Here is a 26,557-nt window from a genome sequence, read left to right as displayed (position 1 = left end):
AATCCATGGGCAAGTCACTTGCACACGGAGAGTGGGTAAGTCATTCAATCTGTATTTGCCAAAGCCAAAATTTGCAGGGAGGTGGCATGTGCACAAACTATACATGTATAAAACTTAAGTATTAACATTTAAGGTTTTGATTCAGTGCGTTTAGTACACAATATATGCTAACAAGGATCATCTTTTTATTTGAACCTATATTTGGTACCAGTGTCTGTTTCTAAGACTACAGCCACTGAAAGCAGATTTCAGAACTTTCAAAAATCTTTGAAATGTCTGTTATGAAATGTATGCTTTGTCCTCTGTGTCCATATATTTACTTTAAATGACAACATCCACCATTCCAAACTATTATAAATGGACTTTTACAATATATGAACATAATCTAAACAGATAAGAGACACAGAACAAGGACAACGGCTAAAAGCAGTCTCCGTCAAAATGTTAATTCTATTTCTGACAATACGCATTATATAGAATACTGAAATAAAGCATACACTTGAGCCAGCAGACCATTAAGACTTCTTTGAGTCATTACAGTCAATCACATCAATATGAACTTGGGGACATGTAAATCAAGTGGATTATTCAACCGCCATGCATAAGTCTGCGTTCTAAAAGTCCATATGAAATTCCTGGAGAAGAAAAATTATGGAGTGTTTGGATGCTGCTCAACACTTTTCCAAATGAAATAAGTCAGTCATTCAAGTTTCTAAAATGTGCAAAATGTGACACATTTCTTTCTAGTCCCCAGGCTCAATACATTTTTGCTCAGAATTAAATTATACAAACACAAAGGGAAAGGAGACAAGGTTCCTTGTACAACCTACACCCCTGCAAAGGGAAAGGAGACATTTGAAAAACATTTAAAACAGCCATGTGCTTTTTTCTTCTGCATTTTGAAGAGAACAAATAGAATAAAATGAGAAAACTCTGTGCTTATAAAATGGGGAAGAAGGAAATGTAAAGGTGCTGGAAAGGCAAAATGTCACTTACTCAGTTTCAGCCATCTAAAAACACAGCTTTGTAACAAAAAACACTGGCAGACCCTAAGTGGCACTAAATGGTGCCGCTAAAATAATGCACCTTATTAGTATCATATGATAATGTGCACAAATGCTAACTCATTAAAATGCCTCCAATGACAATTACTGGCAAGTAAAGTGTCCTAGCACAGAAGTGTAACTAATTCTTCCTACAAATCAAACAACGTCCCCCCTCTAAAACGGCCTTTTTTTCTTTCCTGCATAAACCTTGTGTTTCACATTAAAGTGACCTTAATCTTTCACTGCACAGGAGGGGATGGCTGCTGGCACTGAATCACTATAATTAACAGTGATGTAATTATCTGTAAACTTTAAAGTATTTCAACACATGGTTGCGCTGGCCCAAGTTCTCCTAATTTAGAAGTGGTCATCTCAGACAAGGAAGGGGAGCTAGTGCATCATACACATGGCAAGGAGTTGTTGTCACTGCAGCAAATAGTTGGTTTAATGGAAACTGACAGACGGGTATCATTAACAATAATAAAAAGTGTCTAAAGAAATGAAGTTGACACAGTTGATTCTACATAACAATGCTTACACACAAGTATCTAAGCAAACTGAAAAAGAAACAAAGATTCCAATATCACACTGTTATTAAGGGGCAACTGAAACCAACATCAGAATCAGGCTCAATTTTTTGTTATATGACTCCATCAAAAAATAATTTCTAATTAAATATATGTTTGCATGTACACACATGTACATGCATGCACAAAATATTTCCTTTTTAATGCTGAAGCCACTGTAAAGAACTTGAAGGCTATGCTGACATAATCTTTATAACTTCAAAAAGCTTTATTTTTAAAAATTAAGTGCTAGACAAATAAGTCCATAAATATAGGTATTTGGAGATGTGAAGTTAAATCATAAAATATTTATTTAAATGAATAACAATTATATTTGTGCACGTATTTATGGATACAGAGTGAAATATCAGGGTTATAACTCCATTCTAAAAAAATGATAGAGCACTGTAATTAATATCACAGCATTTATTGTAACAGTTCACATGTATGAGGTACTGCTGAATCTCACAAATGAATTATTTTTCTGTTTCCCTAAGGAATGAAATATTATACGTAGGCCATGAAAGCTTGCTAGAGACTTTGAAGGAACCTGCAGGTTTCAGCAATAATACCAAATCTGGCAAGATGCAGATTCTTTTGAACTCTTACACTAATCACTCTCTGTATGGGTTCTCATCACACTTTTTTGACCAATGGTATGTAAGTTAGGAACACAGAAGTTGCTTTACAGAATCTGTGAATTAAGCAAGAAAATTCAATACTGTTTTGAAGTTAGAAAAACCCTATATTAAAAAAGAAAATATATAAATATGGGTGGTTGTAGAGATATGACATATTTATGTCATCTGGGGCTAATGCATTAAATATTATATGCCTCCTTTGACTACTGTTTGCTTCCCTCCAGTTTTAAATGTTGCACGTAAAAGCTCAAAACCACAATTATATATTAAAACAATGACGGAATCCATTTATTCTCTTTCAGTTACATGGGTTAATTTATTCTCAAATTATGAAAACTGCTTTATTATTATTAGGAACTTAACCTGGTGTTTCAGAATCAGGTTTTTCAGGTTATTGTCAGAACTTGAAATATTGCTGATAATTGCAGGTCTTTGGAGTAAGAAGAAAACAAATAATCATCAACAACAAAAACTAAGACAATATCATCTTTGGTAACCAGAAGATTTACAGAGATGAAGAAAACCCCATTTCTAAGGAAACAGCATGAAATATTCTGCAAAAGTTGAATCATCAGTCAAAGATTCAAAAGAAGACTCAAACTAAAAGGTTAGAAAAAATTTAAGTGCAACTTTGATAAAGGATATTTATTGTCCTGATTATTTATTTTGTACATGCCCTTCAGAGTCATTTCACATTCCTGGTGCCCTATTCTAGTACACTGATTCTCCCACTCAGAAGACATCCATTGTTTTCAAAAAGTAGCTTGCACATTAATTTTCAAATTCCAGGCATCTGAGGCCACACTGATGCTGAAATCTGGGGTGAACCAACATTCAGAATTTCTAGTCTACTAATAAAAAAATAAAATATTTTCCTTCCCTCAGTAGACTCAGATCACATGCACACTGTGACACTGCTAAACTAAAATGTTATTTTCTTCTGGATAGTCCTCAGAACTGGCAAGAGTAGTGGAATTTCTCTCTAAATAGGCACAGCCCAGTACAGCAATACTACTTCTCAGATTCAGAGTATATTAGGAATCTTAAATGATCCATTTTTAGAGTTCTACCCTACAAAATGTTCCTCTGCTGTACATTTTCTGTCCTGATCCACACTAGTAATCTGTTAGATCTACTTACTAGCTCATAGCTTGGGTGAAGAGACAGCAAAATAGGAAGATCTACTGAGAAGACAGGAAGGGCAGTATGAGGGAGGAGCAGGAGTGAACATATACAATATAGAGGGTAAGAGAGATTGAAAATGAGTGGCAATGGACTACTGTCAATGGAATACAGAGGATAAAGGGGAAAGAATTCAAGAGGTGCCATGAAAAGGCAGTCACGGGAACTAAAAGTAAAGAGAAAACAGAAGAAAAGTATCACAGGAGTCTGAAAAGGAAGAAGAGGATGAAAAAAAACTAGAGGAGATTACTGAAGAAAAGGTAAAGCACTAGACAAAAAATGACAAGAACAAAGAGGAAGCTGGAACAAGGAAGAAACAAAAAGGATGCAAGAAATGTGCAAGGGACAAACAAATGTAAAATAAAGATAGCATAAGAAGACACCCTAGGAAAAAGAGAACTTGTAATTACTGATTTAGAAACTAGCTCTCATCTACAGCTATTTGTTATATCGTCTTAATTCATTCTGCTCTGCTCCATAGCAGAGCAGCACCACATTTTTAGACAAGCTTCTCCACTGTTTTGCACTGCACTGGAGCACACTTACCACTGCTGATTACAACAGCTCATAGTCAGCAACGGATATCTTCAAACACTATTTTTAAAAAGTATATATTAAAAGCCTGCTTTTGAAAACTTGACTCCTAAGAGGTAGCTTGGTGCCCCTGCAATCCCCTGCCTGTTTCAACAATCTTCCCTCATAAACATTTCCCTTATTCTAAAAAGGGATAGTTATCCCTGTTCTATATTCTGCACTTGGTTGCAAAAGAGCCGCTTTGTTTTCTTGGTGTCGTGCAAGAGAACTGAAAATGTAATTTTCCTATTGTAATGAAATGAAAACAATGGGCAGAGGAAAAAGTCAGCTGCCCTAGGAAAAATTTACAAGGCACAATAAATGACTTTAGTCCATGCCCTAGAGGATACGCAAAAAAACCCCACAAAACCAAACAAATCAATATGCAATTCAGTTTTGAAGCTGTGGCAAAACACACTAGGTAACTTTATTTGAACTACACTGGTGATATGTGCCTAACCAGCTGGTGACAAACACTGCTTTTCTGTTGACTCTCTCTTCTCCTTGCTTCTCTCCTCCCATTCCATGTCCCCGCCCCTACCATGCATTTTTCTTCAAAGCCCCCTTCGTTTTACACTGCTCCCTGTTAAGGAACAGCATGTACATTTTTGTTTGAAATGGTTTCTGGTGGTTTTGGACTCCAGGATGGACACAGTCAAACATGTGAGCACAGCTCAGCACCATCTTCACTGACTAGCCAAATCATGTCAGAAACTATTTCAGCTGGAACCAAGTTTGAAATCAGGTCTTTAACACAGTTTAGCTGGGTCAGAATCTCAGAGATCTTTCCCTTTTTTTGTCCTTTTAAAGCCTCCAGTCCCTTCCTCAACATCCAGCATTGCAGCCATCACTCTTCTATGTGAAGAACTCCACGCTGCAGGCCTTGTCGATTCTGTTTCTATACCAGACAGGAGGTCAGTGATAAACACTTCTTCCCTTCCCCTGGGGTTGCCAGATAGCACTCTGAATCTTTGCTGGTCAGCAGAGTGATGGACTAAGAACCATTAATATTTATGCATATAAGGAGAAAGTGTATCCATTTCCCATTAATTTTACTTCAAACTTCTCTACAGTGGTACAAAGAACCACCATTGAAAAAGTCCCATTGAGCCTTTACACTATTTTTACATCCAGTTTTTGTTTTTTTTTTTAAATACAGTAAATATTTACATTTCTAATAAGGCTTCTCTATGTTCCAAAGTTTTATCATTTTAACTAAACTGGTGTAATTATAATAGGAAAACCTCTACAGTATGAAAAAAATTATAGTACTGTACAATTGCTCATACTGGCAAATATAACTGACACAGAAAGTGGAATAAATTATAGTAGTTTAAGGTTCCTCTACACCAGTCTGACTGTGTCTAAACTAGAGGCTGTATAATTAGTTTAGCTTAAAAAAAAAAAAAAGTAAAAAAATCATGGCCCCACCCAAAGGGAGCAGTACAAAATTTGTTTGTAGACCATGCCCAACAGTACCTGGAAAATGTGGCTTTTCCTCAAGTTACCACTTTCACACCATACATTATTTTACAGTTTATACTTTTTTGCTTTTTTTTTTAAATAATTCATTAACTCTAGTATAATTCTCCATTGTATCTGATATACAAAACTGTATGCAAGCCCTCCCCTCACATTATCAGTTAATAATATGGATGGAAAATGAAATGTTTGGTACGATAATTTAGTGATATGCCTGCACAGACCAGAAACTTGCATATTAGAGAAACAAACTAATGTGTAAAAATGCATGCATTATTCTTTTACTGCATGGCCTATCCCTATAAGAAATAAACTAAATTTACCCATTTTTAGCAATTGTATCCCTTAAATTGACCAAAAAACTAATGTCACACACAACACACTTTGTAGACGTTTGTCAAATACTGCAATGCCCATACTAAGGCAACACATCCCAGTAGTTGGCAGTCATGCTATCAGCAAGAATTTGGCTACAGAATCAGCAGTGATTCATCATACATTCTAGAAGCACTGTTGAAGCAGCAAAATAGCACACTGCTATTTTAATCCTTCAAAGCTAGCAATAATCTTCTAAAAAAAATATTAAAAACAGGTCTCAGTAAATTCAAAATAAGAAAAAAAATTTGAAGGTTCTGGTAAAATATTTCAAAATGGATTTTTAATTATTAGTGCTAAGTGGTCTCAATAGCAATGCTTTCAAAAAAAAGTTTAATAAATGTTAAATGTTTTCTATTAAACAGGAAAAGCAGCTAGTCACTTACCTCATTACAATGTAAATTTAAGGTTTAAAATTATGGTAGTCTTATAGCAGAACTACAAATAAAAAAAAAAATCCCGATTAAAAATATTTTGAATTAGTTTAGAAGATAAATCAAAGAAATGTTTTTGTAGAGGTTTTGGAGTAAACACCAATGTACAGCAGCCATGTTTTTATGGATCTTTCTCCACTACAAATGGAAGATGCTTTCAAAGTGCACATTAAAAAAGTATCAATGTGTAATGAAAATATTTATTTCTGTACTTTTGTCTCATTTGCTCATGAGCACCCATTACTTTTTTTTTTATTACCCTATTCTTAAGAATAAAAAAAAAAAGCATTTTCCAGCTGATCGTAGCTGAACTTTTTTTTTGCAGTGGCAAATAATAGCACAGGAACTGTCAATAACCTTTCAAGTACTACTGCATTTTCTCATAGATCTTTCCTTCTCAAAATGCCTGTGTTAAACAGAAATGTAGTTATTATCTCAACTAATTATGGGATTCCTGTTAGATTATGTATTTCTTTACATAGCAAATATACAGTGAGGCATAAAAACTTTTTCTTGTGCGTGGTGTTTTAAGTACCTAGTCAGCACAGCTTACGAATGTTTCTCTTCAGATCTGCGAAGAGTGTCCCGTGAAAGCATTTAGGATGTACCGCCTCTCTTCCCATTATATAAGTACACATCAAGAGCCCGTACCTTTTGGAAAGCCACTTCATCCTGACCTCTCTTCCTTTTGCTGCCTTTTCTGGCTCTCCGGTTTACTTGAATCCATTTTGCGACCTGCAGTTCAAAACCACAGTGCTTTTTAAAGAGGAAAAGATGCGACCTGAGTGCAGCTACTCAGCATGAGTAAGAAACTATAAGCAGAGTCAAGGCACAGTTTTCCATTGCTTCATTGGGAAGAGGGGGGGCAAAAAAATCCCACTTGTTCAGTCTAGAATGACAGGCTCTTAGGTAATCCAGTTAGTCGCTTGTGCATGGTCAAACTAGGTTTTCTTCCTTCATCTCCTACAGTGACTTTTCCTTTCTTTTTCTTTTTTTTTTTTAAACCTCTCTAATGCAACCTCACTGCCCAGCTTAAGTTTTTTTTAGCATCAGGAAATGACACAGCTGATGCCGCGAAGTGGCAATCATCTCGCTGGTGCGTGCCCGGACCCTAAGGAAAAAAACCTCTGCTGCTTGCAGAGGGGTGTCCAACCACCCTACCGCTCAATCCTTGCTCCCGGGTGGCAGCGCCAACTTTCAGTGAGCGGCGCACCTCTGTGCAAAAAATAACACGGGGGGCTGGGGGCTCCTGCCCTCTGAGCAATACCTTTTCCTTCGGGGCAAGGTGGGGGGGGGACCTGGGAGGAGGCGGAAAGGGACAACAAAGCACAGACGGCCACTAACTGCAAAAGCCCGGGTCTCTCCTCACCTCGGCAGTCACTTGCTGGACGAGGCGACCCTCCTTCCAAGTGCGACTCTCTTCCAGCAGAAGCTACAGGGAGGGGAGACATAAAAGGGCAGGTTTACTCGGGCTTCCTTGGCTGCAGCTTGTGTGCAAAGAGGCTCCCTCCCTCCTTCCTTCCTTCCTTCCTTCTCTGTCCCCGGCATCGGATGCAAAACTTTGCCGTGTCCCGGCGGGCGGCGCGGGCTGGACCCCTACCCAGCGCCCGGCGCCGGGCAGCGTTACCTCAGCGGCCGCCTGCTCCCCGGCCCCGCTTCGGAAATGAAACACCTAAGAGGGGTGCCCCGCGCTCCGGCCTCTGCCAGCCCCGGCGGGGAGGAGGAGCCTGCCTTAAAGATGTAGAGGCTGGGCTGCGCCCTCCCCTCCCCTCCCTTGGGTCCGGACCGAGGTGCTTCCCCGCCGCCGGCCCCGACTCTGTGGGCTCGGGTCGGGGGCTTCCCCGGAGCTAGTGCCAGGCCACGTGGGAGCCGCCTCCGTTGGGGGATCAGACACAGCCAGCACTGCTCCTCTCTACAGCAATGTCCGGGGTGTTTCCTTCCCCGCAGCCCCGCTGCATCTAATTTACATCGGACTGAAATTTCCAGTCATTTGAACGTGCACACGATCTTGTAGGGTGGTTCTCACGGAGCCGGGAGTTATTTCCGGGAAGAGAGGAGGGCTCCGTTTATGAAGTAGTTAAACAGCTTGATTTTTTTAAAGGGATTCACATCTACCCTGCCTTCACCCAGTCAGGTGATTTCCACTGGAGACTCTGAAGGGCATTTAAAAAGCAATAACCGAGTTAGCTGTGTGCTTGCAGCCCTGCCCTGTCTAGGAGTCGGGTTATATAGCACCGTGCACTTGTCACTTCGGCCCCGATTCAGCAAGAAAGCTGTGCTGGGGCCCATCTCCCGCCAGTGCACTTATTTAATCTCCCTGTGCCTGAAGAAGGGTGTTTGTGCCCCAGCACTTGCAAAGAACAGATGTTTCCAACTGTTTAGTCGGTCTGGTAAAAGATATCACATTTACCCAAAGAACCTCGTCTGCTTATTAACCCAGGTGTTGGTTTTGTGGGTCTGTAGCACTGGCTTCTCCCAAAGCCAGCTTCCCTTTGCTCTGCAAGTGATAACTACTTCCCTTTCAAATTCATTAACAAAAATGAGATTCAGCTCTAGCAACAGTTCTAGCTTGGACTGGGACTGCTTCTTTCTCAAACCTGGTGCTTTTAAAGCAGCTGAAGCCTGAAAGTTTCTCTTCTTGCTCTCCCAATTATACAGGCTGTTCCAGCAAAAGATACTCATGTGACAAATCTTGCTAAATGCAAGGGCATTTGGCTGAGTATCATAGGACTGTCCCCTGTGCATATATACAAAATATTCACATGTGCAAAATGTTCAGATACCCATTATACAATGGCACCGAAAAGAAAGAGAAACATAAAACCAAAAATCATGCACAATGGTCAAGAAACAGTATAACTGTATTACAAACAACTTGTCCAGGCACCTATACCCATTATTTTGCATTTCTGATAACTATGCTGGGAGTTCATAGGCTCAAAGTGTTCCTATAAAAAGGGCTAGCAAGTGAGGTTCTACAAGTACGGGATTTAAATACATTTTTAAATGCTTTCCTTGAACTGGCAACTTAAAACTGGATATACAGAAAAGGTGAAATCAGGCAATTTATGCCAGAGAAAATCTGAAGGTTGAAAATCCATAAATCAGGATTTAGTACCATATTTAAACATTGTTATAGACAATATGCACAAAAAGGACAACTTTGTAAAGTAATCAGGTGGGACACTTACAAACCTACTGCTACTGGTAAGGTATTTTAAAGCTTTTTAAAAATACTTTTTTCCTCAGTTATATGTGGAACAATTCCTTGAAAGCTTCAAATAGAAAGCAAGCATCAAAGTATGTATTTTATAGAATTAGATGGACTCTGCAGACAGATGTAAGTAAATAAGGTAGGTCAAACTAGTGCCTACTAAATCTTGACAATATCCCTTTAACTTTATCACTTTTCTTTTAAAAAAATCTGTCCTACCCTTTTTCCTTTATTGCCACAACATCCTTCTTTCAAGATCAAAAGCCTCAGATCAAAGCCAAGATCAAACTCCATGCTTTAAATAGCAGCAACTTTGCCATGAAGTATTACACAAAGAAGAACTTCTTAATAGAGATATCACAGCAGAAAATCTTATTTCAGTCTTTTATTTCACGCTCACAACAGAACTACTTAAAAAAGACATTGACATAGCAATTGTGTTTTATACAAACACAACAGATCTGCTAGTGAGTGGTAGCTCTGAAAGCTGCCATAAGCTAACACTTTAGCTCCCTGTGCATTCAAATGGAGAAAGAATATCAGAGCATAGTTCAAAAAGAGAACAATCACAAATCTGAACAAGAAAATTAAACCGCTGACAGCACATTTAATTTAGTGCAACTACCTTAAAAAAACCCACAAAACACTTGGATAAGTTTACAGCCTAAATCAACCTTTTTGCACACAGATATTTTTTGGAAGGTCATGGTCAAGAAACTGAGACTGTCCTAAAATATTTTTAAAACAATTGCACCTCCCCTTCCATCATATGGGAGAGGTCCAGGGAAAACAGAGTTACACAGGAACAACAACAATTTAAAATTATGACAACAATAATGATGATACTGCCTGGATGTTAGTTCTCAACCATGTTTTCAGATCCAGTCACACTGCATACTGTTCACTACCTTAAATAATCTTCAAAGAGTGCAATTTATGCATATGTCTGGGGTAAGTGCTGTAACGCCTAGGCCCCTTCCAGTCTGGCATCTTCCCAGTGAATGACATTGGGATGGAGAGGGGTTGATGCTACCCCCAGCTGCTCTCAGATGTTATTTTCTTGCCTGCCATGACTTTGATCTACTTTCAGTTAGGGAGTTAGTTCCACTCTGTGATAAGTCCAGGCCTGTTGGAGGAATTTCTTTGTGGGGCTCTGCCTCCCCTACACTCCACCCTTATCACTTCCTCAATATTAACTCAACTTCTCTTTTAGGGGGCTGACCCCTTGTGTCCAATTTAGGGGCCTCTTCCTAGGGTGCTGGGATCTCGGTCAGGCCCTCCAAATTAATCCCCTGCAAGTCAACCAGTCAGGTCTATTTTTCACCACTGTCTGCATAGGGATGCTCATTTGCTCTCATCAGTGAACTAACAGCCCTCCAAGATAAGGCAACTCAAGTCAGTTTACCCTACTCAATAACTGTGTCATAAAGGTACATTGGCTGATGTCCCTTCCCACATTCAGGGTTGCCACCTTGTATCAATTCCTTAGCTGACTCAAACAGGTGGATTTATCTTAGCCCACCCCCTTCAGCCCAGGGTTCATAGATTCATAGATGCTAGAGTCAGAAGGGACCTCAACAGATCATCGAGGCCGACCCCCTGCCTAGGCAGGAAAGAGTGCTGGGGTCAGATGACCCCAGCCAGATGCCTATCCAGCCTTCTCTTAAAGACCCCCAAGGTAGGGGAGAGCACCACCTCCCTTGGAAGCCCATTTCAAATTTTGGCCACCCTTACTATGAAGAAGTTTTTCCTGTTCCTTGTTACCCCGAGAGGTGAACAGAGCATCTCCGATTCCTTGCTGTGTCCCCCTAATGAATTTGTAGGTGGCCACAAGAACACCTCTCAGCCTTCTCTTGCAGAGGCTGAAGAGGTCCAGGTCCCTCAATCTCTCCTCATAGGGCTTGTCCTGTAAGCCCCTAATCATGTGAGTGGCCCTCCTTTGGAACTTCTTGAGGCTATCCACATCCTTCTTAAAGTACAGCGCCCAAAACTGGATGCAGTACTCCAACTGCAGTCTTACCAATGCCGCATAGAGGGGAAGTATCACCTCCTTGGTTCTATTTGTCATGCATCTGCTGGTGAATGATAAAGTGCAGTTGGCTTTGCTGATGATTTCGTCACATCGTCAACTCATGTTCATCTTGGATTCCACTATAGCTCCAAGATCCCTTTCTGCTTCTGTGCTGCTGAGAGGGTCACTTCCCAGCCAGTAGGTGTGCTGGATACTTTTGCGTCCTAGGTGCAGCACTCTGCATTTGTCCTTGTTGTACTGCATCCTATTGTGTACTGCCCACTTTTTTAACCTGTTCAGGTCTGCCTGCAATCATTCCCTACCATCCCAAGTGTGCACTTCACCCCACAATTTAGTATCATTTGTGGACTCCCACAAATATGATCCTTCATTATCTTTTCAAAGACCTTTCCAAGGATGGAGGTGAGACTGACTGGGCTATAATTACTTGGCTCCTCCTTCCTCCCCTTCTTGAAAATAGGGACCATATTGGCCCTTTTTCAGTCCCCCGGGACCTGACCAGAGCACCACGAATGCTCAAACAGCTGTGCCAGTGGTTCTGCTATGACACCGTCCAATTCTTTCAGTACTCTTGGATGCAGCTCATTCGGGCCTGCTGACTTGAACACATCCAGTCCATCCAAGTGACTCTGCACCAAGTCGGCGTCAGCAGTTGGTGGGCTTGTGTCCCTCTGCCAATCTAAGAACCCATTAGGAGTCTTATCTTGACCCCTGTTCAGGAACACCAAGACAAAAAACTCATTTAATAGGTCAGCCTCACCCCTCCCCTGTCTGTCACTAATTGCTCCTCCTTGTTCAGTAGGGGTCCTATGCTGCCCTGTGCCTGCCTTTTACTCCCTGCATACCTAAAAAAAGACTTTCTGTTGCCTTTAATTTGTGTTGCCAGCCTCAGCTCTGTAGTTGCTTTGGCCTTTCTAACTGCCTCCCTGCAAGTGCGGGCCAAGTAGGTATATTCTTCCTTGGTAGCTTCCCCCTGCTTCTACCACCTATATGCCTTCTTTTTTGCCCTTAGGCTCCCCTGGATTTCCCTGTTTAGCCAAGGAAGTTTTTTGGCTCCTTTCCCTGTAGGATTTTCTTTGTCCCCAGTGCCTTTCCTTTTACAGCATAAGATAAAAAGCAATATGGAGATAACAAAAACATACAGTGGAGCAAAAGGTAATAGTGAAAGGAATATGATAAGTATAATATGCAGTGGTCACAGCACACCACCTGTCTAGTCAACCATTAACTACATTTAATGATGCTTCAAGAAGATTTAACTCACGATCAGATGTGGAAAATTCACTTGGAAATCTACAGGGATAGTGAAGGTCAATGCTGTGAAAAACAGCTGGTTATCTGGTCTATCTCCTCCATGCCCTAAAGTAACATAAAGCTTTAGGGGAATTAGGGAGGAAGGGGAAGAAGCTTCCACAAGGTGCTAGACAGAAATATGATCAATGTTATCATTATTGAGATATTACAGAAAAGTCCAAGTAATAAACCAAATAGTGCTAGATGCACTATACACATGAAGTGAAAAGATGGTCCCTGCCCCAGAAAGAGAATGACTCCATAGGCCTTCACCTACCTCATATGTCTACGTCATTCAGAAATAACTCGGGAGATCTGAATTCCCCAGCACTAGAAATTAAGGAGCAATTCATTTAACACCTTGTACTTGCAGCAGTAGAATAAAAGCATAAGGATTTTGAGATACCTGGATAGAGCTAGAGGTTTCCACTAGCTGGGTACAAAACACTAAGGTGGTGTTCTCTTATACATGATTAGCCTAGGCAATAACCTGTACCACCTATACTTAAAACAAGGCCTGATCCCAGGCATAAAATAAACATTCAAGATTGTGGTTCAGAATTTATTGGATATATTTATACTGCTAAATTTTAAATGGAGATAGAGGAACTGGCTTTGAACAGTTCAAGTATGATTGCTACTAATGACACTTCCTGAATCAATAAAAGACTATCATTGGAATATACCTTCCTTTACATATTGTAACCAAATTTCTATAACTTGAACCTGTCTAGGATCTCAAATGCTAAAGCATTCAATATTGATAAATTTAGAAGGTCATTCTATCTAAGGTGAACTCTATTTAAGTGGCCTTGATTGTTGGCTAGTCAGTAGTCTTCAAAGACACAAAGTGTTGAGGAAAAAAATAGATCAGAAAAGGGAGAGGTAAAATTTTATTGTAAATGCATTTCAGAAGAGCAGCTGAACAATGGTGGAAACAAATGGGTGGTACAGTTTCGTCATACAAACTAGCCCCTCATCTCTTGGGACCTGATTTTCCTCTTAGTCACTCCAGATTTTACAGTGGAATTACACACACTCTTATATATGTTATATTTATTTCTAATAACAAGGATATATAACACATATGGTATAGAAAGAACACTTTAAAGCATTTTATAGTCATGACCATGGGACAGCATCTACACTTTGAGGGGGACCTTGCCTGGATGCCTTTTAAATTTGGAAGATAGCTGGCTTCATCTCTCTAGAAAATAAGATTTTTCACTTTACACTAGTCCTGGTTTAGTTTCAAGCAAACAGAACTTTAATTCCCTGACTACATTTAAAAGACAAAATCCTTGTCCTAGTAAAATCAACAGGTTTTCTTCCAACAATTTCACTGAAGCTAGGATTTCACTTGAATGTATAATTGGTTTTCAGGTGCATGAAAGAAGTTAAAACAAAAAAGTACAAGGATACAGGTTGAAGGTAAAATATGAATTTAACTTGAGAACACGGGAGAGATGTGTCCTCAGCACCACTTTAAAGTTGCTTTGTGAGAAATGACCTGACTTCCCCCACTAGTCAAAAGTAAAACAAATCTTTAGAGTTAGAAAACACAGTGGCTCACTAAGTGATTTAATAACAGTTTAAAATATTAGATTAAGGCTCTATTGTCCCACTGTGCAATTCAAGTTCTTATAAGACAATAGTGCTTTCAGAATTTGGGAGACAGGGGAATGAAGCAGCAGACCAAGACTGTGCAAAAGACTGATCCCTAGGCACCATGGTGGGAATGAAGGGGAGGAGACAGAATAGGAAGCAGCATGCTGGGAAGACCATCCCTTCATTTTAGGAATTACTGTCTCTTGTGGAGATGTACTTAGCATTAGAGGAATCCTATGGATTCTCTGAAATAAGTAGAAGCTGTCATCCCAAGTCATCAGGCTAACTCAAACTACACAAAACGCTGCTAAAGGGGAAGCCTGAGGCTAACAAAACATGAAGTCTTGACACTGGTCACATCAGAATTCTTGACATACAAAGCACTGCGAAGAGGAACATTAAGACCAGTGCATCAGACTGCAGGAGAGTTAGTTCACAAGTAGACAAAAACCTCATCCTCGACTACATCAATATTTTGAGGTATCTTGGCAATGGCAGTAAGGACTGACATTGAGAACTTTAAGGCAGTCCCTTGATGAGTAGGCCCCAGGGACACCTCTGTTGAGAACTAGGAAAACACTGGTAGGTTATTAGACGTTGGTGCCAACAGTGTTATTGGTAGGGATCCAGAATGACTCAGCAAGTAGCAAGCTCCTCCTTCCCACTAAATGCCAGTAATTCAGCTGCATCAAAATCTATCCAGAACTCAAAATGAGTGTTCTGTCAGGGCACTCAATTTGGAAGCAGCACGACAGTTAGCGCTGCCTGATGCTAAATGGGCATCGTTCAAGGATGGTGTGTTCCTGCACATGAGACGTGTGCACATGAGCATATATCTATCCCTGACCTTTATCTCAGACTTTTTCATTCGCAGAAACACATTTGTAAAACCCTGAAAAACTGGGATTTTTTTCTGGAGATTACTTAATGAAAAATATATGTGGTTAGATCTCCTTCCCACACATACACGCACACCCTTTTAAAAACCTAGATCATTGAGGATGTAGGGACGGAGCTTCAGAAAAGCAGTGACTTATTCTTTGCACCTATGATTTTCACCAAGCCTCAGATCTCTGGATTTCTAAATCAAAAATGTCTGGAATATTATTTCTTAAAGCAGCATTTGACTTTTGATTATTTTATCCACTGAAAAAAGTGTCAAAAGATCTAAAAACTACTTATAAGGTCTTCTAAGCAGGAGAGATTTGAGTACTATTTGGAAAAAAACAGCTGTAATTATTCCAAAAGAAAAGTTATTTTCATACAAGGTAACTCACAAAATATTTAAATTCCTCTACGAATTGTTTCAGTTGGCCAAGGAAAACAAATAGGCAGGGTAAAAATTAATTTGTTTGCTAACCTCTGCTTTTCTTACGATATTTTTGCAAGCAAAGGATTAAAATCAATGTTTAGTGCTATCCGGGCCCAGCTGTGTCCATATTAGGAGAGCTCAGTTCAACATTGCTGTGTAAAAAAGGACCTATCCTCCCTCTCTTTGCTATGTTTCCATCCCTTGTATACGTAGGTGGGAGAGTGGGAGCTTGGGAATGTGAACTTGATCCAACATTGATCAGCCAGGCAGCAAAGTCTTATTGTTCTTTAGATACCAAACATAACTCCTTTCTAGTAGGGATAAGCCCAATCATTCTGCACATAATGCAGCTTTTGTGCTCAGCAGTGCGATTAACAGAAAAAGGGAACTACAAAGAGTATTAGAGATTTATTAAACTTAAAACATATTCTAATATGCAAACCTTCAGAATCCAGCTTACAATTTTATAAGCAATGCAAAATTTGTTTGAAAATAGGCTTCAGTTTCTCCCCTTTTGAGACTGCTACTCATTCCAGTTTACTATAATATGAATATTGTAGCTCAGTTATTTATATATAACACTGAAAAAAAACCTAAGAAAAAGAACTAAGAGTTTTGCTGCTTCTGATCATGGAAGTGGAGGGTAGAGTGAACCATACATTACATTATAAGCAGGGCACTAAACTAGAACCAGTGGAGTATGCTGAAGAGAGTCCTTTATTTTAGTATTCAGACTATGCTCATCTTGAAAGGTGAAATAATGATTTGCACCACTTTCTAACCCATCACCATCCTCAGAAAGCACTTCATCTACTTTACTCTAGGAAACATTATAGAAAAGCTCATTAACATTTCTGTTAGCTATTTATATCCCAGTTTGAAAAATAAGAACTGAGGCACAAAGAGATTATGGCCCACATTTTGAAATACTGGGTCTAACATTAAGAATCTAGATCCCTATCAGGCTGCAGGCCCATACGTATTAAGCCATCTAAATGAGGTTTGGTACTCAGTCTTAGGTGCCACATTTTCACAAGTTTGGCTTTGATTGTCCAGACTCACATAGGAGTCTGTGATACTATTAATTTGTTTCTGATACCTGTTCCAAAGTTTTACCCGCAAGACCAGTCACCATAAATAATTTTGTATCATATGCAGTAATGATCAGAACACTGCAGAGAATAATCCTGGCATGGTAGCTGAAATTTCTCCAGAACTAAACAAGGATTTTTTTTAACCATTTATGACATGCTATGTTGTACATCCAAATGCATCTGAAATGCAAATTTCTAGCCATTCAACACAAAATATACCCAGAGCTGGATCTTATCCTTCTTCTGTTTCAAGTAAAATCTATAGAAATACCTAAATGCTTTGCATTTCAAATTTTTGTGAATAACCATCCTTAATTCAGATCAATGTAAGGTTTATCTAAAGAATGTTAACTTATAATATACTTTAATATAGTAACTTGCCAAAGCATAAAATATTTCTTCTGTCAAACTTTTCATATGTTTACTTGATTTGCTTATTGTCTTCATACTCCTCAAAGGGCTAACATGATAAAGAGTTAACAGTGTAAGGAGACAGCCTGTTTCTACAATCTGTCTTGGTCTGTTTCTCTTCATGAGTCATCTGCCATTTATGTACCTTACAATCATCAACAATTCTATATTTCACAAATTCCCACCCGAAAATGAGATGGAGTGTTGACTGCATTATTGCTAAATTCTAAAACGATAAACCAATTTTTTAAATTTTTTATTTCTAATGGTGCATCTTATTCATGATCATTATTATTAGAGATTTAACTAGCCAATTTATGTTATTGATCTAAACTAATTTCAGCACTTTAAAAGATCTTTTAATCTCCCACTCTCCAAAGTACATCCCATGTTAAACATCCCAATGTAGCAATTTTTCTTGAGGTACAGTATCTATTCTTCAAATTATAACTATTTACAAGCACAAATACTTCTCACAAATACATTCATAATTTAGCCTTTTTTCAAGATTATAACTGAAACATCAAGTGATTACATTCTCTGTAGTGATATGAAAATGTCTCAATTATATAAGGCCAAAAGACAGTTTCAAGTGAGCTTTTCAGCAAACTTAAGCACTAAAGCTGCAACATATTATTCCTGTGGCCAGTAATTCAATGCTAGATTTGAAACAGTCACTGTTAGGCTTCATAACATGAAAAAGATTAAATCATAGGAGAAGAGAAGTTCTGTTCTGAGTAATGGGTTTGAATAAGATTTCCCTAAGCAGAAGTCCTTATTGCCAATTCCTACAAACATAACCTGTACAGATACTGAGGTTTTTAGTTGTTTACTGCTTCAGTGTCACCTTCTCCATCAGATACATATATATTACATTCAGAAAGAAAATCTCCAAGATAAGAGATGAAATATCAAGCCTTAAGTTACATACTTCATTGAAAACAATGACCCAGAAGGAGTTATTTTTCTGCTGAGTGACTCTCTATACACACTGCAAATCTTAGATAAATAACTGATAACTATCATCTAGAGGTATAGCAAAAGCATACACTGCAAAAGACATTCAGATTTGGTCATTTTGCTAGTAATTGACCATAAACACTAACCTGTGGTGCACTGTCTGTGAGAAGTATCCTGAAAGCCCCTCACTCAGTCACTCTCTTAGTAAGAGGAAACAGGAAATCTAAAAAGTTTATAACTGGGGCTAAAGCCAGTGGAAAAAAACTGCTTTTCAGTTTTTACAGTAAATACATGCCCTATTGTTGTAACATTCCTCAAAAGTTTATAAAACCACAGAAAGACATTCCTTGGATAGATTTTTGGCAAATCACAAATTATATTTTTGCTTGATTGTATAACTACTATGCAAAATTGGGCCTCTAGCCCTCCAGTAACCCTAATTATCCCATTCACTGTCCTTTTCGAACAGGCCAGTCCAAGAGTCAGCCAAATGCACAACCATACATTTGCTGATATAACGTGCAGTATGTACAAAGCTGCCATTAAGAGGAATAAAAAGGCCATGAATAAATGAATGCCAACTGGTGATAGAATTCTCTTGACCTTATATTTATAGGAATACAGCATACAGATGGTGCATTTGTTTACAAATAGCACTAAAAGATGGAGCTTAAATTGCAGCTTTAGCAGAGAATGTCATTCTGAATACAGAATTCTGAAAATAGGAGTAAGGACAGAAGCAAAACCAGCACTGGAAAGAGGAAATAAACACTTAAAAAATGGCAGATTTCGTGGAAACGGTGTGCAACTGTATCCTCAGAATTAGTAAATTAAGGGTCCTATTCTGCCACTCTCTGGGCACATCCTGACAAGCACGCACATGCAGGAGTGTGTGTTTCCAGCAGGACAAATAGCAGTGGCACATATTTGTTCTGCTGCTATTTGTCCCTGGGCAGCAGTGGCACCAAGCTGGCCACTTTGAGCCTAGCTGGCAGCCAGAGCATGGCTCTGACCAGCCAGGCACCCTTTTCAGTGGCACCGCCCTGCTTTTTTCAGCAGCAGGTTTTTTGACACTGGAATCTCCCAGTGTCAACCCCCCCACCCCCACACAACTGTGGTGCTAATTAGCAGCATGGCAGCAGGTGCATGTGTGCTGCATGCAGTTTGCATGTCTCAAACTGCTTTAAGATGCCACAAACCACATGTACACACTCATCAGGACCTGCCCACAGGGCGCATCTACACAAGATGTTTACTGCAGAGCTGCCTAAGTAATTACCTCTGAAGTAAAGTCTCCGTGACTACACTTGCAGTCCTATTAGGTTGCAGTAAACAAATAAACACTGCCAAAGGTTAGTACTTGGAAATAAGACTACTATCCTGCAGCAGCAGCATTTACTGTGTAGCAATGCCCATGTAGATGCTGATGGGGCTGGCTGGGGCACAAGGGTGCTTCAGTGTGGGGGCTGCCTCCTGGCTAGACCCACACTAAAGCACCCTCATGCCCCAGCCTGCCCCTCTGCAACATGTTAAGCTGGGTCGGATCTGCTAAATAGAACTTGACCTAAACATGAGTGCGTCTACATGTGCAATTAATGTGAAGCAATAAACTCCCCACCAGCTCCCACGATATGTGCCAGAGTTTATTGCTTCACATTAATTCTACATGTAGATGCACCCACATTCAGGTAAAGTTCTATTTAGTATGAAGCACCTATTGATGGAACTGTTGTCATTGGCAAGTACTACTTAATGTGGGCAAGAAGAGCAGTCCTAAATAGGAGAAGGCAGAGAGAAAAAGAGAGGGACATAGCAGTGTTTCCAGCTCTTGCAATTGTATTGTAATTGTTGGGATATTTACTACGTTTTTTAACCCCAGGAACCTGGGCTTTATGTGATTACATAAGACTCTCAGATTTCACTTACAGAATTTTTACCACCGCTTTCATAAGTCCAGTTCAAGCACCAATGGAAAATGTGTGTCATGCAAGGGCAGATTGACCACATATTTTTGACTCAAGAAGAGAAAGTTAATTTCATGTGACCCTGGGGAAGATCATTTCTATGATCATGAAACAGCAAAAAACAGCAAAAAAGGCACACCCATAGAATAAACAAAATAATTGCTTTCCAGCCTATAGGAGCATGGCTATGAAATAATGGAGTTTCTAAAGAAGTGGAAGAATATATAGATATTGTATAGAATATATAGATATTGTATAGATTATATAGAATGTATAGATATTAAAATATTAATTTTCTAAATTTTTTAGGAGCCCCACGGGCCAGACAGAATGGCCTGGCAGGCCGCAACCAGCCCACGGGCCGCATTTTGCCCACCCCTGAGTTAGAGCTTGTTTTTAGACCTTCCTCAGCTTGAGGGGACTTGTACCCATACCCCTCACCTCTCAGACGAGTGTCTTATCACTGGACTTGAAGATAGGCTGGGCTTGGCATTCTCCACTGCTTCTACTGCAGCTGGGCCACTAAAGAGTATCAGATTTATGGAGCCAGAAAGAAAGTAATCAAGAGGAGGGCTGACTTTATAGCCTATAAACTAGGGGGAAGTCTTGAATTTGAGTTCCTGCTGTCAAGATAGCTTTTGTTGTCTGTTTTTTGTTGCACATAATTGATGATAGGAGCACTACGCCTCAGAGTCACATTCCTTCTAGCTTGCTCTCCTGGCCCTACAAGTCTTCTGTTCCTGGTTCCACAGAAACCCAGCTACAATTGATGGGATACAAGATGCCCCCATCCCAGTCCAGTCTATAGCCAGAAGGTCAAAGCACCCTTTAAAAGCTGTGAGATATGGGTTTGCATATCCTCAGACTGAGGGTGTACAACCCAGATCTCCCAATTCCTGGGCAACTACTCTAAGCGCTAAGTTAACATGCCATGATTGCTAGGCATGTGCGAAGGCAGACTACAGAAGCCTAAACAACTTTCAGATCAAGAAAGGGAGCATCTGAAGTCTGCCTAAGTCTTATTTTAAGCACTTAATCCTTTGTTGTACCTTGCCCAAAAGCTATTAAAGAGGTACAAGGACTGTATGGTAATTATCACTTAAACACCAATTAAGGAGAAATGAAAGTGGGGAAGATAACTGCTTATGCTTAACTTTAAAAGCATTAATTATTTAGGGCGGAAGAAGAAGCTATGAGTAATCAGATGACCTAAAGTAAAGGGAAAAAATAGACTACATAGGGAAAATATTCCTTGATAATAAGGTCTATCAGACTGTAGTCCCAATTGTGGTGTGGAATCCCCATCCTTTGAGACACATTAAACTAGATAGGAAAAAGCTCAAAAATACATGCTTGAGAGAGCAGTCCAGCAGCTGTGAGGGTAAAGTGGACTTACATGACCTAACGGATGTTTTCCAGCTCTGAAAGCAACTGGGTGGTTCTGATTCCACTCTGTGTCAGCTTAACTCGTTGACTAAAGTTAGCAGTGTTAAATCACTATTAGGTGAGCACAGGATGAAAAGTTGCTATAATCCTGTGGTGAGTCACCTCTGAAACTGCAGTACATCCTGACAATTGTTGATGTTTGATCTAACAAACAACATATTCAACAACACAATCCATTTGACCTTATTTAACATAGCCAAGATATGTTCCAGGAAAAAAAATGTTCAGAAAATGCATGCTGCAGAAATGTTTACTTTTCATCACATGCACCTTAGGGCCTTATGTATTATCAAACCTTATTACAAGGGAGGCAAAAGATAGCCAGACTGTTCTGTGGCATTCTTCCACATAGGAAAGGATAGGCTGGTCATTGCAACACATCCTAGTTTACAAGGCTAACCTTTAGAAAATGTGGAATCTGGAAGTGCAACTTGGCAAGCAGCAATTTTTAAATAAGGCATTAGGCCAAATTCTGTTTTTACTTATCATAAGTGACTCTCCTGACTTTGGTGGAGTCATTCTTGATTTACACTGAGAGAGAGGAAACTGGCCCAGTGTTTCTAAATTGAAGGAAGGACAGAATGCCTTTACTATGACTGTAATACAAATGGAGATTTGCTGGTATTCAAGTTTACCTAGTTATTGTTTGCATTAATATATAGGCATATCTGCGTAGTAGGGCTGTGTGAAACAGCGTTCCACTTCAACTTCTGTTTCGATGGAACAGTGTTTCGTTTTGAGTTTCGTTTAATTTCGAAAGCACTGTTCCATTTCATTTCATCGAAACAGTTTCGCTGTTTTGACGTTTCGCCCATAGGCTATAATGGGTAAGCATGAAACAGCCTATAACTTCCCCCCATCGGGCTCAGTTCCCCAGTGATGCCAGCCACTGGGAACTGAGCCAGGTGGTGGGAGGCACTTCCCCCCCACCGGGCTCAGTACCCCAGCACAGCTCAGTGCTGGGGAACTGAGCCCGGTGGGGGGTAAGTGCCTCCCGCCACCAGGCTCAGCTCCCAGTGGCTGGCAGTGCCGGGGAACTGAGTCCAATGGGGGGAAGAGCCTCCTGCCACCAGGCTCAGCTCCCAGTGGCTTGCATCCCTGTGGTGGGAGGCAGAGGACATCCCTGGCTCTGCCTGCCTCCTGCCACTGGGCTGAGCTCCATGGGGCTGGCGAAGCCAATCGGAGTGTAGCCCAGCAGCAAGAAGCAGGCAGAGCCGGTGCTACGCTCCCATTGTATCTGCCAGCCCCATGGAGTTTAGCCCAGTAGCAGGAAGCAGGGAGACCCAGGGCTGCATTCCCCACCAGGCTGAGCCACATGGAACTGCAAAGCCACTTGGAGCACAGCCCTGGCTCTCCCCTGCCTCCCACCACCTGGTTAGCTGCTTCGAAACTCAAAATGTTTCAAAACCTTGTTTCATTTCAAGGCTGTTTTGAAGCCCTTCATTTTGTTTTGATTTTGCTGTTTCGAGCTTGAAACAAGTCAAAACAGTGTTGAAACAAAACAGTCGGCAAAGCTTCTCACAGCCCTACTGCATAGTTCTGTTGTGTGGGGGAAGATTTGGGATAGCTCACAGGAAACAGGCTGTGTGTAGGAATGGAGGATCTTCCATTACATAGGTCTTCTGTCTCATGGCAAGAGATTGTAGAGGATACAAAAGGTATTTCCTCCACTGGGATGTACCATATTTAATTGAATAAAAAAATGAGGGTTTTTCTCCCCAAATCTACATGTTGGGGGAAGCCTCATCTTAGATTCAAGTACCAGCCTAGGGCAGGTGGCAGCTCAGCACTGGCTTCGGTCCTGGGCCTGTTGACTGAGCCACCACCTGTCCCAAGCCAGGGTGTCTTGTACAGCAGAGGAGGGAAACTGTGGCGTTGGGTACAGTCGGGGAGACCCTCACTGTATGGCTTACAGGTGCAACCTGTCCCCACACCACCTGCTCCCTCCAAGACACTTGCCCCCACCCTTCCTCCCGCCCACTGCTTACCTTCAGTTCCTCCCCAGGCCCAACCCAGCTAGGCCCAGAGTTCCCACCTCTGTTTCTGCTTGGCAAGGCTGGGTTAGGGCTGGGGACACCAACAATGACTGCCCTGGAGCCAGAGTCAAAGCCACAGCTAGAGCCAGAGTTACTGTGCAAGGTAAGCAGCAGGAGAGTGCAGAAAGCAGGGGGACCAGCCACTGGGTCATCAGGCACAGTCATGGGGAGAGAGGCGGAAAGGGGCACATGGTGGGGGATAAGTAGCAGGAGGCACAGGCACTACTAGGAGGAGCAAGTAGTAGGGAGACAGGTACTGGGGGGCAGGCCCAGGAGGATACAGAGGGGGTAAGGGGTGGGGGTCTGGCCCCTCAATCCTGTCCCTGCTTTCCTTACTACAGTGGTGGGGAGATGAATTTAGGATGACCCCCCCCCTAATAATTAGGTTCTATAAGAATCTAAGAGAAATTATAAAAAAGTATAATTTTCCATGTTACTAGGGTGAGGGGGTCTTCTTCAATTCAAAGTTGTCTTGGATTTGGGTAAATACAGCAGATGCCCAAGTAGCACTGAGTTCATGGCCTCCAATCATGGAAACAAATTTATATTTCCATCTAACATCTGTACTAGGCTCCACCCAGTTTCTGAAAACTTGACATTAGCATAAGGATTTAGAAGAGGGAAAAATAAAATTAATTTCCTTTAGTGTTTACTGGATGTATAACAATCATCTCTACAGAACATCACACGCTAGAGCATGTGGTATGTTTGAATATAATTCTAGATAAAAATCTTACAAACATTTTAGTAGATATAATCATAAACCACCTGGAAGAGTGAAGTGTTTTGCTTGAAGAAAATAGAATCCATTCCCTACCCTATTCTACCCATCTTAGGAAAAGATTAAGCAGTTTTGCTGTCTCCCTGTACTGTTGTTTATAACCAGGGATCCTGGTTTTCCCTGATAAAAAAAACCAACATAAATTCTCTAATAAAAAACCCAAAATGCATGATTAAAATGAAATGCCACTATATATATAGGTATCAACTGAACACAGTGTTCAATTGTGCCCGCCCCCGCCTCGCACAGATCTGGGGAGCACGGGTCCCCCCTGGCCTCCCCGGGACTGCACACCAGCAGTGGGGAACTGGTCTCCCATACCCCCTAGATGAGCCACCCGCAGTCCAGTCCCACTCCCTGCTGGGGCCCTGTGGCTGCACATTCTGGCCCTGGACCCCAAGCCCCACACACCACCCAGCTGGGCAGCAGCCCCAGCACCAGCCCTGCCCAACTCCCACCCTTCTTCCCTATTGGGGCTTCACCCCCTCACCCCCTACCTCTAGACTTAGCTGTGGGAGCTGCTCTCCAGGCTGCCCCCTGCCTGACCACCCTCCTCCCGCTCTCCCTCAGCCCCTTGCAGGCTGGAACTCTGTCAGCCTGCAGAGAGATCTCTGCAAAAGTGCAAAATCCACGTTTTTCTCCATTAAAATGAAAATCCCTGTTTTTCTCAGGTAAAAGGGGAAATTAGGTTTTTTTCATTTTTCCATGGGAAACAGAAAACCTGGATTGTCCCGGCCACCAGTGGGAGCATTTGGGATTGAAAGAGTGGTTGGGGGTAAAAAGGTAAGAAAGGTTTATTGACTTAGCAAATACACATAATATAATGAGACAACAATGACAGACAATAACAATTCGCATCGGCAACTTATTGACAGTCCCCTCTGATGCCTGATGTACAACAAGTTTCTTTTTTATAATGCTTAGTGAAGTTAGGTGTCCCTGATCTGCGCTGTCTGAGGGTTACTGGGAAGGACCCTGGTATTCAGTCCTTGGGCTCCTCAAGATCTACGGGCCTACCGAATATAGGTCAACAGCTAATTTTTAAATTAGTAGCTTCTCTCACAGTGCTGCATCTTCCTTCTGATAATTTCTGGATGTGGTAGCCAATTTATAACTTCTGAGCTATGCTGTGGACTCACAGCCACTCACGGCGAACTTTCTTTATGACTGACTAATAGCAGTACAAGCTTTTGCATTTTTTTGATAAGGTTAATTTTAACTGGCTACTACATACAAGGCCTTACTACCTTTAAGGCTTCACTAATCTTACAAGGCCTCACTATATACAAGGCCTTACTAGTCTTTGACTTTAATTAAGCTCTTAGCAGCAACTTACAGCATGCAATACATGAATAAACGACAAGAAACATCTGGTCTAATCCTCATAGAGCACTGAGCAAGCACCTTCACCATACAGACACAATTTTCAGCTGTCACACTGGATCCCTGTTTATAATAGTGTTTCTCAACCTGTGGATCGTGACCCAAAAGTGGGTTGCAAGAATATATGAAAGGGTCACAAATAAACTTTAAAATGGATTTTCCTTTAAAGGAGAAAAACATGGGAAACTACAGCATAACCCTTGCAGGCTGGCAGAGTTCCAGCCTGCAAGGGGCTGCTTGGGGCGAGGGGAACAAGAGGAGGGTGATCAGGCAGGGGTAGCCACATGCATGTGCACAAGAACACATGCACATGACAGCCAGGCAGCATGGACAGCAGCTCCTGTAGTTCCCTACAGGTAAGTCTATGGGGTGGGGCATAGACATGGCATCGGAGGGGGTGTGGGAGCACAGACAATGCACCGGGGTGGGGGCATGGGAGGCATGTGCCCCCCCAGATTTGTGTCCCCATAGCAGGCTTGGGACTGTAGACTGGCCAGACTGGCACAGGCAGGAGCTGCCTCCATGGCCCAGTGGCAGGTGGCAAGACTGTTGCCACTGCCAGGACCCCCACACCAGCAGTGTGAGGAGTAATAGATGGGGATGCTGTATTGCCCTCACTTCCTCCCATTGCCAGCTACTTGCATGCTGCCTGTGCCTCTACCCCGCCACCATGGCTCAGCTGCCCCACTGCTGCCACTTCCCTCAGGCTGCGACTCTACCCTGC

The 26,557-nt window shown here is 41.2% G+C and overlaps 1 protein-coding gene across 10 annotated transcripts in view; it reads right to left on the bottom strand.

Moving 5' to 3' along the window:
* The window catches only part of AOPEP (aminopeptidase O (putative)), a 313,993-nt gene that overhangs the window by 82,744 nt on the left and 204,692 nt on the right, over window positions 1-26,557 (bottom strand). For 7 of the 10 annotated variants that reach the window (XR_009460997.1, XM_019478015.2, XM_019478016.1 and 4 more), the window contains 2 exons: window positions 7,669-7,731; window positions 6,951-7,034 (listed from right to left, as the gene is read on the bottom strand). The exons of 2 other annotated variants lie outside the window; for them this stretch is intronic. Coding sequence is in view for 7 of the 8 variants with exons in the window: in XM_019478015.2 (XP_019333560.1) it covers window positions 6,951-7,034; window positions 7,669-7,731 (147 nt within the window). In the remaining variant the exon portion in view is untranslated. Of the gene's footprint in view, window positions 1-6,251; window positions 6,304-6,950; window positions 7,035-7,668; window positions 7,732-26,557 lie in introns of all 10 variants that reach the window. One more of the 10 variants, XM_059724840.1, reaches the window with a different exon arrangement.

This window comes from Alligator mississippiensis, chromosome 3 (genome assembly GCF_030867095.1).
Source record: "Alligator mississippiensis isolate rAllMis1 chromosome 3, rAllMis1, whole genome shotgun sequence".
NCBI classification, from domain to species: domain Eukaryota; kingdom Metazoa; phylum Chordata; order Crocodylia; family Alligatoridae; genus Alligator; species Alligator mississippiensis.
The sequence above is the reverse complement of the archived record's forward strand: the minus strand, read 5'-3'. Positions and strand labels throughout refer to the sequence as shown.